General features: G+C 46.3%; 1 protein-coding gene across 8 annotated transcripts in view; it reads right to left on the bottom strand.

Moving 5' to 3' along the window:
- Rbp6 (RNA-binding protein 6) overlaps positions 1-15,604 on the bottom strand; it is a 1,213,208-nt gene that overhangs the window by 183,591 nt on the left and 1,014,013 nt on the right. For all 8 annotated transcript variants that reach the window (XM_076319893.1, XM_076319892.1, XM_076319894.1 and 5 more), the window contains one exon: positions 8,020-8,068. In XM_076319893.1, the coding sequence (XP_076176008.1) occupies positions 8,020-8,068 (49 nt within the window). The remainder of the gene's footprint in view (positions 1-8,019; positions 8,069-15,604) is intronic.

The following is a 15,604-nucleotide window of genomic DNA, read 5'->3' as shown; positions in this document are numbered from 1 at the left end:
GAAAATTTACAGTGCTTTGATTACTGGAGGACAGATTTCTTTGGGTCGAGGTTATCAAATACCGTGGAGGAACTTTCAATTAGCCAACGTATGCTCTCTCGGTTACTATACAGGATGACTCTGGAACCTGAGACGAGCTGTAGCTCTTCTCTGAGCTAAAAATACGAAAAGCCGATACGGAGGAAAAATTGCATCCCAGAAGGAGATCTTTGGCTAGAATTTTTTCTTCTCCAACGCAAAGATGGAAAATTCCGAGACCAGTTTCCCCGCGGAAAACTATTAGAAAATTATGCTCATATTCGATTATCGAAGATCGAAAACCGTCGGTTCGAAACGTTCGTAGATAAACGGCCAGCCAAGACCGCAAACAATTTTCCGGGAATTTAAGTGCGTAATCCTAAGAGGCGAACCTGAGTGGGACGGCGAACGGGTGGTTTGGAAGGGGGGAATTCTCGTTCGAAGGAAAATCGTCGATCGACTCCGTGGAACGTGGTTACTTCGAGCACAATTTTCCCCGGGGCCAGATCGAATCTTCTCCCGATCCTCGATCGCCCGGCGATGCACGAACCGGGATTCAATGAACGATTGAAGGTGGACGTCCTTTTGACGCGTGTTCACGCATGAGTAAACGAGTCCTTCTTTTGGAAGCACCGCCGGTAGGCAATCAGGAAGGACAGAGAGAGAGAGAGATCGAAAGAGAGAGAGAAAGAAAGAGAGGGAGAGAGGGAGAGAGAGAGTGAGAGAGAAGGAGAAAGAGACCTCGAAAGCGATAGAGAGAAACGGGTGTCCTGGGGGCGTACAGGAACACATACGTTCCGTGCTGGAGCAATGTGCCAGCAATTTATGACAAGGTACACGCGCAAACACATGGGCCCCTCGACCCCCTTACCACCCCATGGAGTATATAAACGCGCGCCTCCGTGTGCAAATACACGCGAACGAGCCCGACGTGTGTCTGTACGAGCCGAGAAGCGAGGCTACGGACCGTGGCTTGTGCTCAGCCTTATAGGTGCCCCCCACACACCGTTCCCCTTCGTCCCCCATCGTCCCCGATCTCCCCCGTAGCTCTCCTCTCGCGCCGCGCGCGCGTAAGGGTGGAGCTCACGAAGAGAAAATCCTTTGGCCAGCGAAGCTTGGATAATCGCGCCTCGAGCTATAGTCGCGCCTCTTCGCCGGCTGCCACGCTAGAGAGAAGACACGCTTTGCTGCAATTGCAGCTTGCCCATCCGCGTGGAAATCATAGCTCGCTGCGGGACTCGAAATTGTCCGGAAACGCTCGGATTCTTCTTTCACGGAGGCAACTTCTTCGGGGATTTGGACGTAAAGAGGTCGCCTCGAACATCGACAAGGATCTCTCTTTGTAATTCCACGAGCGGCACCCCTCCAACCCACCCTCCTGTCCCGCCCCCTGCCCGTACACCCTGCTCGTTGTTCCGCGCCCGTGCCCGTCGTACCGCTCGATCCTCGCAGATCGAAATCGAATCTGGGTTAGAGGACGTTACGACCTTGAAGCCACCACCGTCCCACCGCCTAGCCCACGCCCACACACCCCCGTCGTTGTCGACTATCAAAGGAACGATCTCGCTCACGGCAAAGGATCTCTATCCGCCCTTTATTCCCCGATCGACGTACGTTTTACACTTCGGCTCGGTGTAAAGGAAGTCACTTTTTGGCTTGCCGTGTTACTCGCACGCTCGCCGGGAAACTGTGCAACCTCGCGTGGGAATATTCCAACCCGTTATGAAATGGCCGGAACGCGCTCTTTCCTTCGGGGGTTGTCTTTGTGCGGATACTCTCGCGTTCGAGATATGGACCATGAGAATAGATTTAATTATCGTAAGCATCGCTAGGCGTAACTCGAACCAAATAACCTGGCCACGTCCCATCTATTTACGATTGAAACTGGTACGCTTTCGAGGACACGAGTTGCCAAACTCGGTAAATAATACTTGGGAAACTCTACGGGCATTCGAGAATTATTACGCAACGATGTCGGGGGAACTTCGAGACGTTTCAAGTTGAGAAAATTGAGGAACGAAAAGGATAGGTTTAATTACCGATATCGTGAACGTACTTTGTGCAATTTACCGGAGGAGAACAATTCTTAGGGAATCTTTGGAAACGACACTCGAGGACGATTGAAGATTTAACCCTTTGGACTCGTGAGGAGATCCTCGGTCGCCGTCTAATTCACTGTACTATTTTCGATTTGGAAAAATTTCGTGGTTTGGAATTCAAATTGGAATTTAAATATTACGTTCTTGTAGAGTGTAAACGCATGTGTGCGGAGTATGTACAAATGTTCCATTCCGGATTCATTTCACGACTTGAAGGATTTTCTCGAGGCGTCGGTTTCTGGTAACAAAGAAGCCTCGAGTGAAAAGGGTTAATAAAGATTCCTTTTCGAGAATTATCGTACACTTCTGCTTCAACATCAAGGAAGTTATTAGATAAATATATTGACATTGTTACGCGTAATTTGCACCCGATACATGTTCTACGTGACTATTTAGAATTAAAACGGTTACAGTTTCGAGGACACGATTTGTCAGCGAGACTTGGTAAATAATACTGAGGAACTCTACCTATCGAAGGTTCTCCTCTTCGAGAATTATTACGCAATGGTGTTGCATCGAGACATTTGAACTTGGGAAAACCGAGGACCGAGAAGGAAAAGGATAGATTTAATTATCACAGGCATTATTTAATTGTTACGCGCAATTTTTACCCAATACGCGCCCCATGTACGCATCAACGATCGACATAACTATATTGGGTTGTTCGGAAAGTCATTTCGTTTTATTGGTGAGAATGAAACACGATTTCTTTAGAATATATAAACATTGTATTAAATTATATATCCCCCATTTTGGAAAACGAAATGACTTTCCAAACCAATAGTTTCGAAGATACAATTTGTCGAGAAGGCTTCGTGAACAATACTCGAGGACTCCTGTCTACGGATTGAAGATTCCTCTTCAAAAATTACCATACAATTCTTCCACAAGACAATCATTAACTAATGCCGATAAAGAAACTCTCGTTCCACTTCCTAACCGTTTACCTACTCTTCGCCGCCATTGACTCGTCATCGTACTCGTGACGAGTACACGCTCGGAAAGACTTCGTACCTCCTCGGGGAATTACCTTCCAAAAACCTCCAAATGCATCGACGATCACCGTCACGCTTCGAAAAAAGAACACCTCTGGATACTCGTGGCGGATGATGCACCGGGTGGACCTGGTATGCGACCGTGAGACGGTGCAACTGGTAGACATCGGGACTGGTGCACGAGAGGGACGAGGAAACCGGTGGCCAGCAGCGAGTAAGATCCATCGGTGTCTCGTTGATTGCGGCCGAAGTTGCTCGCGCAACGTTCACAGAAAATCCGACAATAATCCCCTTAGGGGTCACAGACCGGCTATGGAAGTACCATATTGTGAAATCTGCCGGAGAGCAGTGATGTTCGAGGTTTGAGATTCGCAGACTCGTCCGACGGGGATGGTATTGGATGTCATCGCGAGAGAGATTACGCGCCGCTTTGAAAGAGCCTTCCGCGTCTCTCTCCTTCCTTGGCGGTGTTCGCTCCTCTTTCTTCCATTCCCCCTTTCCTCCTTCACCACCGACTACCACCTCCACACCCTCCCCTCCTCCGCGTTGAATCTCTCCTCCTCTTTCTTCGCCAGAGGTACACCGCTATTTCACCTACTCCTTTCGTCGCTGTCGTCCGTTTGCTGAGACGAGCAACACATCTCTCTCTCTCTCTCTATTTCTCTCTTTCTCTGATTCCTCCTCTCTCTTCCCCGTCGCTGCGTCCCGTTCTCCCGCTAACTCCGCGGGCTCTCGAACCCTCCTTTTTCCACCCCTCGAGGCAGCGGGAAACCCCTGTGGCATTGAAGGGAGCCAGCTTTCATATCCCATTTGCCCCTATTTTTCATAAGCGATATTAGAATCTATCACTGAGACCCGGCAGGCACTCTACTGAAGAGCAGAAGGGATGGAAATCGAGGGGGATTGAAGAGACGGGGGGCAGACGGTGGGTGGGGTTGGGGGGTGGACGAGACGAGGTAGGATACCGTTAAAAAAGATAGAGAGACTCCCGATTATCGGTCGGGTGGGGTAACTCGATCGCTGACGATTATCGACCCCATTGAAGCAACGACGTGAATGGATCCAAGCTCGTGACAGCGAGACCCTTGCCATTCGTATTTCTCTCTCTCTCTCTCTCTCTCTCTCTCTTGTTCTGTCTCTCTGTGTCTCTCTTTTCTCACTGTAGACGGAGGCGAGAGAGAGAGACTCGAGCCGGGGTATATATTACATTAGCAGTCTGATATTTCATTCATCCCGAGGTCGAGTGTACCCAGTCCCTCGGTCGTATTCCGATCGAACGATCTCATTTCGCGAAGCGTCGCTGTAACTGCTTCTATTTGACTTTAGCGGATCTCTCGTGCGCCCCCGATGTACACGGCTCTCGTAACCGAACCGGTTGTCCGTCACTTCTGTTATGAGCGCTTTCGGCCATGTACAGTGCGGTGGGTCGGAAACTGGTCGTGCCGCAGCAAGAAATTAAACTTTCGAGGGAACACGAAGGATCGATCCTCGGCTCGGTACGTTTCTCGTTTACTCCATTCGTGGTAGGGGTTTGGGACCGGGCTCGAGAACAGTTACAACATCGATCTCGGCTCTCGAAACGGTCACGAGAACCGAAAAATTGTTGTCACTATGTTACGAATATAGTCGGTTTCGAAGAAACGGATATTTTATCGATTTTATAATTGTTATTATGCGGATTCTATAAGTTGATATGCTATTATATCGGTTCTGTTATTTTTCGGTTCGATATTGATGACGGTTCGGTACTACATAATATTGATACGCGATTTGTATATTCCTGTACGAAACAGACGATTCCATTTGCCAACAGTGTTCTCGCAACATTAACCGTGTATTAATTATAAGACGAAATTGGGACAAAGTCGTGAATAATTGAAATGTCTACAAATAATTTCCAAGGATGAATTTTTTAAATATCTTTGAAATATTTAACACACTACTTAAAACGTTCCATATACGTATCAACGTTTTAAGAAATGCAATAAGAACTGAGAACCGTGATCGATACAGCTCCGAGAAATAAAAGTTACAGAACCGATATATCTGACATTTTTTCGGTTCTCGTAACTGTTTCAATCAGAATCGATATACGACAGTTTGAAACCGTTTAGTTATTATCGACCCCGGTTATAAATAACCGAAGTTATTTTCGAAACCGTTTCAACCCTTCGAGTCTCCAAACTCGTCACTCTGTTTCCATTTTTGTTCAAGAGATCGAGGAAACTCTTTTCCGGCTGTAATATGGAAAAAAGATCCTTTGAACTTTAATTTTTAAAAAATAATATCAACCCAAGCGATCAAGATTGTAGAAACCTTCCCATCGACATCAGCTTAATACGATATTTTTTGTTACGGTTGTACCCTTTTACGGTATCTAATAGCTGTAATATGGAAAAAAGCTCCTTTGAATTTTAATTTTTAGAAAATAATATCAACCCAAGCGATCAAGATTGTAGAAATCTTCCCATCGACATCAGCTTAATACGATATTTTGTGTTACATGGTTGTTCCCTTGAGACACCACGAATCCTACAAAACGCATGATCCTACTCAACGATTATTGATAACACGGTCTACATTAAGTTTCAAAAGATTTATAATATTTTTCTCTCATTATATCCTCTCAATATACAAGAGTAATTCCTCCGTTACCCTCTAACGGAGAACATGAGATAATGATGCGATAAAATACACGAAACGATAAAAATTCTTTCGCGTTGCACTAATTAAGATTTTTTCCATACAGAATACATTTCTATCACGGAAAGAGCCCCAGTGTATACCTAGCTATTAGTTCGTACCTTCAATATGATCGAGATTGGTTAATTCACCACAGAGACGACGCAATTGTTTATCATATTATACACGACCTCGAAACGTGTTTAGGGTGTTTCGTCGCCAGCAGAAAGTTTTCAACGCGTTTTCGAGCGATCGAACGATAACACGGTAGGGAAGTCCCCTGCCAGTCGTGGACGAGAGGAATTTCTTGACACGAGCGTTATCAGACGACTACGTAGGCGTCGAAGAGCCGCAAAAACTACAAGGCGGCTTTGAATTTCAGCCGATCGCGTCACGCGTAACAATAGACGACCGTGGTGGCCGGTTACCGCGGGCTTTTATTCAGGTGCGATTAACATAAAGAATAAAAGAAACGACGCGTGCCAAGAATCGAAGCGGAACGAGCATTTACATACCGTCCGCGTACGTGTATAAACGACCGGTGGAATTCCATTCGCGGGGAAAGTACGAAAACGTGAATTCATCCTGGCTCGATTAGAATCCAAAACGGAACGTATAAAATTAGCATAACGCATCTTTCATCTTCTATTTCTGTTTCACTCTTTTTTTTTTTTTTTTTTTCGAACGAACGCCAAGGTCGGTTCGAATTTCGTACGTTTGTTCCTCGATGCTTCCTCGAGGAAACATTCGATGGAGAGAAATCGATGTTTCCTGTTAAAAAATGATGGGTTCCGTTGCATCAATGCCTCGTAACCCGTATGGTGAACAGACGATTCACAGGACATGCGATATGAATTATTTCGAGAAGTATGAATCGAGTATTCGGAGCGAGTCGTACGTTCGTACGAGGCTTTGTATTCCGAGTGAAATCTTCGGTAAATTGTCGAAGATATTTGCACTCGACGATGTTGTATTATCCGAGAACGTAAATAAGATTCACGGGGTCGAAAACGATTCACTTGGTTTTTAAGAATATAAGACGATAAACGGTAAGTTGAGTATAGCAGTAGGTGACAGACTTAGCTCCGCCTCCTTAGCTAGGCCACTCCCTTTGGGGATCTTATTAAAGTCGTCGGATAATACATTCCTGTAAGATTTAATTTTATAATTATACAGCCCCCTCGAACCTCTTCGGTCCTGAATATCTTCCTCTGATCAAACGAAGCATTCTTGAGTTATTTTTATTTTGATAAATATAGTCGAATACAAAAATTACCTCCTTTGAAATTTTCATATCTCGGATAATCGAGGAAAGCTTTCGATCCTTAATCTTTAATCAAATATTTGTAATCTTCTTCGACGGAGAAATGAATACTTTTCTACCCAAAAACAACCATAAAATCCATAATATATACCCGTACAATCAGGCCCAAAGAGGTCAAGTATACAACAGCGTAACCAGAAGCAATGGCCAAATCTTTTCCCAATTCCAATTACAAATAAAACCAATTGTCTCTTCCCAAATATCAAATTCGATCTCTCTTCTCTCGAAGATTTTGAAAACTTTATCCCGTTGTTCCTGCAGGTAAAAGAGCCCCAGAAATGATTGAAATTTCATTGTAAAGGGGGGCCGAATTCTGTCGTGTTGCGGTGCCGCCATCGAGTCGAGAACACGAAGGTGGCGACGACGAGCGAACGATCGAAAATCGCAAGAAGCACGGGTCTGCAACGTTGAATCGCGCAATCACCGGCCGTGATTAACGTCCCGATTGATCGCAGCGTCAAATTAATGTTATTTATCTTCGACCGTACCGACGTTGGCGCATTGGCGTCGCGTATTACCGTAATCACTAATTATAGTTTCGAGCCAGCTCGTTAATTACCCGATTCGCGATCTCCGCGAGCGAAACGGCCGGTATTATTGACTCGCTAAATAGAATAGTCTCGACCATATTTTCAACATATTTGCGCGCGATGGGGTGGCGCCCCCGCCCCCCGTGCCCCCCTCCACCGCGCCACGTGTGCGCCAACGCGCACCGAAAATTTCGGTTGCGCTCAGTCAGCAACTCCGGCTCGCGTTTTAACGATCATCGGTGATTAAACAGTCATTACCGGCCGTCGAATTATTGTATCGCCACGGCTGATGGTGGTGGGGCAGAGGGGAGGGGGCGGTGGAGGGCACGGTAGAAACCGGCCCCCGAGAAAATCACAAATTTCGAACTCACCTCTGTGCCTGTTGGTCTGCTTGTCGAACATCAGCATAGCGTCCTCGATCTGCAATTTCAATAAAAACGTGTTAATTAGCGCACGCCTCCATGGGGGCAGAGCCACGGAATTAATTCGACGCGTTTCACCCGCGTTGCAGTTATTGCGCGAGCTTATTGGAAACCCGTTTTGGCGGCGCTCGGGAGTCAGACGCTCGGAAACGCTGCGCGATCCCGGCTAACGATAGATTTATTTCACCGATGTTATCAATCTTTCACATCGTTTCGGGCAACGCGACACACACACATATATACGAGGGAGGAACGACAGAGGGACGGTTTAAAGTTTTCCAGTGTTAAATTTAGCGAAGTAGAACAAATTCTTGATCGCGGCGGTTTGTCACGCGTTCCTTTCGCGACTCGTGAATAAACCAATGCGGCAAATGCACTTCACCGCGTGTGACATGTTTACCGTTGCATTTTTAACGAAATACTAATGGCCGGTTCAGAAATTGTTCTCCGTTTTCGAGCCAAGGTGACAAAAATACCGTTCGCGGATTGTTAAAGCTCGAAACCGTTGCGAATGGCGGTGCGATACGAAAACGACGGGATTGACCGAAATTGAGATTTCTTTTTTTTTTTTTTTTTTATGTCGTGACACTTCGCCGTTTTGCAGCGCGAGCGTTCACCGGTTTCAACCGTTTCGTTCGTTCGGTACGGAACGGAACGTTCCAACGGGACCGATAAATAAGCGATATCGAGGAATAAAAATAACACTTTGGACGTTAGTGCTTATTGATCGAGCAACCGTCACGAACCGTCAAAACTAAAATAAGTGGGGGATACTTTGTTGCATAATTCCGACGAATACACGGTCGAATGTACTCGCGGTGTGTACGACGAGGGAACAGAGATTAGTGTCGTAAATTAGTTGTCGCCCTCAGTCGATATTACCGGAGAAACAACCCCGTCTGCGTGTCAGGAGTCTCAAGTACCCCTCTGAAATCTTTATGGCTCGTAAACACCGTTGTAGAAACGCCGTGTATAACTTAGGGTAGCGCCACGAATTTTTGAAAGGCGCTCGGCCTCTGCAGATAGCGAGATTCGAGTCACGCGTTTCGAGAAATCTTGATTCGAGGACATTCGAGGTGGACGGAAAATTGTCCAGAAAATACATCGAGGGTAGGTACCTTAAAGGCTGGACTCGGTTGGAATTAATTCCTCGACCACTGTTTGTTAAATAATTATTAAAAGTATTAACGTAGGTAAATTTATACATGTCGGTGAATACGTGCGAGAAAGTTTTCTCTTTCGCTTTCGCGACGTCCAACCGTTAATTTAATGCGAAATGTTAATTTCACATTTCTTCGTTTATTCTTGTACCACGGACGAGCAAACTCGTACTTAACAAAATTGCAATCTAATCTGCATACTCGATTACATTATACTTTCATGCTGTTCGTTAACAACTGTTTAATAAAAAATTATCGAACGTACCGACCAGTATATGTGCGTGACAAATCTTGGAAAGCTTCCTCTCTCGATTTCAGAACTCGCGAGTTTCAAATCCCGCTTAAATTTCTCTCAAACGCGATTCCATCCCGTTAATTTTAAATTTCTTTCTTTGTTCCACGAACAAATTTATACTCAACGAAAAAAAGGTCTCGACGATTCATCTCACCCGTTATCGTCCACCGACGATTTAATTCCGAGAATTATTAAAACAAAAAAAAGGATCAACTCCGTGAATGTGCAAAAATGTACGAGCAGCTCGACAATAGCCGGTAAACACGACAAAGTTAAAACCGATCGATCGCCTCGTTTTCAATTATAAATTCCCGACGGTGCCCCCTTATCACGGGGACGCATCCGAGCGCAAAACTACCCTTAAACGCAACGTTCACGGATCGCGGTGTAGCGATTGGCCGCGATAAATCAACGGTGTTCGCGATTCGCGTAACCAGGAAGTCCCAAAAGAGACCCAAGCCCAACGTCCGATAGATCGAACGTGAACCGAACCCTCTCGAGCGCGGTCCAACGTGGAAGGGGTTGAAGTCCTTCCGAAACGGAGATAGGATCGCTTGTATTCTTCCAGGAAGTACGTGTGTGTCGTAAAGCACGGCCGGACCGAGATTTACGAAGCACACCGCCGAGAAAGGCGTAGCAAGGGGATTGAGAATAGCTGGAGTTGTAGCAGGTGGGGGTGGAAGGGGAGGAGGGATGGTAGCAGCGGCGGTGGTGATGGTCGGGGGTGTGTTGTCGGTAACTGAAGTGCGAGCGGGAACGTAGAAGCGCAGGAGGCGGGAAGGCGACGCGGCTAGTAGGATTTATGGGACAGGAGAAACAATAGGGATTACCTTTACCCCCTGCCGTCCTGCGAGTTCGTCCCCCGCTTTGTTCCTTGCTGCTTCCTGCGAAAGGACCGCCAGGATCGGAGACGATAGAAGTAGCGGCCACGCAGCACGTGAAAACGGATCGGAATTGTTCCTCGGAGAATGGGGGGCGGCGACCGATCCCGAGAGTGGGGGGAACCGCGCCGGGAGAAGAACCGAGGAGTGGGGGAAAAACCGTGCCGTAAGCCGCGGTTGCCGCTGGGGAGAACCGAGGCGGTGGTAAATATTAGATTATGCGATTAACAGTCGATGGACTTCGTTCGCGGGCAACGACGCGACGCACCGGGACAGTGGTGGGGGGAGGGGAGGGAAAAAGGAGGGGTAGAACCGGAGTTTCATCCCGTTTGCATCTGTCAACGCGGCGTAATTCCGTTTACCGAGTCTTACGTAATACGTTTCACGGTGAAAGTAACATCGGAGGGGCGTGCCCGAGAAGAGCTACGCCGCGTGGTGGGGGTAACGGTGGCGTTGATTTAGTCGTTCGAGTATGTGGTCACCGTGAACGGAAGATAGCCGCGTAACGTGGGGAGGGAGGGGAGGGGGACGAGATACCCGGCGAAGTGAATTCAAATTAATCGTCGGGTAAAAAGTTTCTTCCGTATACTCTTGACGGTATAATCTGTATTTATTACGGTACATCGAGTATTTCGTTCGGATTTTACCGCCGTTTTGTTCGCCCGTAATCGCGAATGCGGCGATAAAATTTATGTCGCGATTACGACTCGCGAAACGTAAAACGTAAACGTAAAAAAAACAGAGAAAGAACAAATTTAAAGGAAACGTATTTCATAGGGGTGCATCGAATCCTGTGCCGCGTTTCGTCGATCGTAGTCGCGACGTTTGATCGGTAAGGGTACGCGAAAATGTCTTTTATTGAGTCCGATTTGGTGCTCGAGGGTAGTTCGATTTTGTTCTATTTGTGAATCTAATTCTCTAACGCTCGAGATTCGTGTAATTCGGTTTGATTGTTGAGTGATCGTTACTTTGATTCGTTGCTTCGTTCGCTCGATGGTAAATATGTAAAATATATCGATTTCTCTGTAATATGGAAACACGTATATATCGAACAAAGTGTTTTAAAGGAAACGAAGGAAGGTATAAAACTGATCAACCGGTTCGCACAATACGGCAGAACAACGTCGACGATTCTAAACTTTTGTTACGCGCGAGAAAAAAACATGTGCTCGAACCGTCGACAGGGTGAAAAAAATATCTACTTCGGGCTATCAACAAAAAAATTGTCCTCCATCGCACTCGAGAATCGTCGTGTTTATTATTCGGCTGGACATTGATACCAGACGCGTTGGTACTTTTATCCGCGCTATCGTCTGGATTCGAGGCTCGTCAGCTCTCGACGCAGGAGGGTTTGTTTGAATATCGTTAACTGTTTCGCGAGCGGAACACGGGGAACGGGGATTGAAAACGAAAAAAAAAAAAAAAAGACCGACTAACAGCTTGCTCCTGGAGGCCCGCTCTGTTGAAGCTAACGAGAAAGCAGTCACGTGTAAGTTTCGTAGACGGTCGCGTCTCCTTCGACAAAGAATAATTCAAAACCCGATCGTTCTGTTGTGGGAATTGTCCACCCTCTTTTTCTCCCTTTCTTTCCCTCCTTTCTTCCCCCCTCTCTCGCAGAGAGAAGAAAAACAAGTAACAGCGAGGCAAGTCGATCCTTCAGAAACGAAGAAACGCATCGAGAACGGGGCGAGTACCTCGGAGATGACGATTATTCATCGAAATAACTCACGTCCTGTTGCTTTGAAAGTCACACGAAACATAGCAAAGAATTGAGTCTCTTAGACGACGTTCGTTCCATTTTTACTTTCAAAAGAAAAAGTAATATTATACGACGAAAGAAAGAGGGACCAAAGAGCGAGACGGGAAGAGAGAAGGAGGGAGGTGGGAGGGTGGGGGACAGTGAGAGAGAGAGAGAGAGACGGAGTGAAGCTTTTAATGAAAACAGAAGAGGCGTCACAGCGTAAGACAAGACTGACACCAGGGACCCTTCCCCATCGCCAAGTCTTTTACTCCCCCGCTGTTTTTCACAAAGTGTATGTTTTTTCATTATTTCGTTCGTATTACATTTTCGTCGCGGCACACGTGCCGGGTATGCACCGAACCCGGTTCTGCCAATTGAATCAAAGTCTGCGCGGTTTTTTCCCCGATCCTCGCGGATTCATCCGTTCCAAATGTTTCGAGCGCACTGCGAACAACTCTAGCGTCGATTGGACGAGATTCTCGAGCGTTCTCGTGCATTGTACGCCGCCACTACGCGATCGAATTCGATGACGTATCTCGTGAAGATTCTAACGTAACCGTGGGCGGCACACTGCGAGTACAAATAGACATCCAGACCGAATCGATACACGTGGAACGTGAAACGAGGGCGAAACTCCGCGCGAACTATTGATTTGAAAAAAAAAAAAATTGTAATCCGGACGGTTCGTCTCTAAAAATTATTCGACCCTCCTCGAAGAAAGCGATTAACGCACTCTCGCGCGTTTGGACTCTTGTTTGGCCTCCAAGTTATCCCGTTCGTCGTGAAATCGATTTTCATCGGAATCGAACGGTACGGTTGTCGGTTGTATTTGCGAACAAAGTGACGAAATTGTTGCTCGAACGGTTTTACAACGGCAATTTCTTCGTTCGGTGGACGTAAACGCGAATCTCGTACACGTACGCGGGAAACATCAAAGCAGACGCTTTAATTCTTTCGCGCAAAATTAACGTCTCCTTCGGGCTATTGGGCAAGAATGTTTGCGTTTGCTACGGGGGCTGGAAGAGGAAAAGAAAGGAGGCGCAAAAAAAAAAAAGAAAGAAAAAAAGAGAGCAGTAGGTTTCGAACTCGAATGGATCAAGAATTTCGCGATTAACGCGGCGGTTCTTCAAACGGGTGTAATTAAAAATAAACACTGGAAATGAAACAATATAAATTCTGAAACGGTAGCTCGCTCGGCGCCCCACTACCGATCCCTTTGATCATTTCAATATTTAGTTCATCGTGGCGTGTTCCGTTAAACAAAGGAGATTGCGCCACGTTTCCCGACGCGGAATTATTTCAACTTTTCTGCTCCTTTGCCTCGCGCCGCGCCACGCCGCGCCACGCCGCGCCACGCCACGCCGTGTAATATCCTCGGGGGTTGGAACAGCGAAACCCTTCCCCAATGTACTAGCCGACGACCTCGAGTCGTTCGATGGAATCACCCTCTGGCTTCGACGAGTCGAATCGATGTTAATTTTCCTCGCGCGACCGTTTCGCCCGGTTCTCTTCTCGTCCTTGGACATCCGATACTTATTATATTCGTTAAGCGACGATCAGCGACAACGTTTCACCATCGATCCCCCACCACGATAAATTATATCCATCTATGAACGCTGCATCCGCGCGATAATTGCGATCGATCGCGTCGTCTATGAATAAATACCGATGCGTATCTTTATAATACTGAGCGCTCGTACGGCGTTATTTTATTTATAGAGGTGTATTTAAATCGCCGTGCAATTTCGAGGATTTCGCGCACGATATTATGTATATCAGTTTCGATACCGGCCGATGCGCGCAGATTGCCCGAACACACGTGGCTCATTAAAAATACACGTTCGAAAATATAACGTTTCGAGCCCCGAATTATTGAGGGGCCGGCGATTATCGCGAACGATACAACGAATCCGCCAACAGCGGAATACGGCGGTCCGTTCGCACGGTGAAATTTTACAAAACAATTATTTAACAGCATTAAGAGCGAAATTAACGAAAGCTGTGACCGAATTACCCGACTAGAAACAAATATCGAGTGCCGTTATTCGTTAAACGGATAATCGTCTTACGATTCCGCGAGTTCTCGACCAACGTTTGCAACAATGTTAGCAAATGGCCGGGTATTGTATTTTCAAATACAATGAGCAAGTTACCGGTGATTTTTCCTCGCTGCCGGCCGACGAAGTCTCGAGAGTTTAAAACTTCATCGCGCCGCTTGGCTCTCGCATATTTCCTTGTAACTACGATACAGCTTCGCTTGAAACTCTAAACGCGGCAAGAAAAGTAGGCCATAAACGTTTGTTTGAATTATCGGCCTCCTTACCAGCGAGTGCACACGTCCGACTAATGATTGCACGTAACTACTTGCGAGATACGAACGGGTAACACACTGGCTCCGGTGCACACTGCTATTTATTGTAATTTAATCTTTTCGACGTTTATCGTCGGAACCAATGACAATCCACACCTAAATTCCGTGTTTCTTTATTAAAATTTACTTCGATTCTTATCTGAAGTGTTTCACGAAAGAAGTGTAGAACGATAATTTATTTTTATTCGTACAGCTAAGAAAATCAATTAACCAATACTAATATTTTAACTACAATATTTCCCAATTAGAATCTGTGCTTCCGTCAAAAATTGACCTACATCTTTTCCAAGATATTCTACAAAACTATATTTAATCATCGATGAAATATCCAAAAAGAACGATGTGACTTGAAATCCATCGTTTCGCTGTTTAATTAGCAATCGTTTTAAAAGAGATCGGGCAACGTTCGTAGACAAGGAAAAATCCAAGCAGTCCGTAAACAGTTTCGAATTTCACGAAAGCATCTCTCTCTCTCTCTCTCTCTCTCTCTCTCGTTCCTCCGGTGGCCTATATTTCATCGCATTAAACGATTTCGCCCTTTCGACCGTTACGTTCGTTCACTTGGATAGGAATTCCGCGGCCGAGGAGAATTAATAGAGCAAAATGATTTTACATAATGGGATTCGAAATGACGCTGTAATTTCTCCGGGTTCCCCGGTTTCCATGCGCGTTGGAGAGACTCACGAACGAACAATACCGAAAGGTTATGGTAGGAAGGAGAGAAAGACGCGATGGAGGGTTGCCGTGTTCCCTGCGGAGCAATCGACTTCTGGTGAGTGGGCGAGGTGTACCTTATTACAAGTTCGATTCTAGTGGCGTTACAGCTCTCCGTGGACCGTGTTGTAGATTGCTGTCTTACGAGCCCTGTCCTTTATACCACGGGGCGTTCCCTGTTCGCAGACACACCTCGTATCATTTCCCGCGGCACCTTTCTCCACCCTCCGCAGCTCGGGGCTCGAGCTGGCTTTCTTGTTTGGCAAACTAATTTAAAAGGGCGCCGGGAACTGGGTCAAGAGTGTACCCTTTATGCGGACTTTTTGCATTTGGCCTTCCCTGACATTTGTAAGAAACTTGCCGAGCATAAAT

This window comes from Ptiloglossa arizonensis, chromosome 9 (genome assembly GCF_051014685.1).
Source record: "Ptiloglossa arizonensis isolate GNS036 chromosome 9, iyPtiAriz1_principal, whole genome shotgun sequence".
Lineage (NCBI taxonomy): Eukaryota > Metazoa > Arthropoda > Insecta > Hymenoptera > Colletidae > Ptiloglossa > Ptiloglossa arizonensis.
The sequence above is the reverse complement of the archived record's forward strand: the minus strand, read 5'-3'. Positions and strand labels throughout refer to the sequence as shown.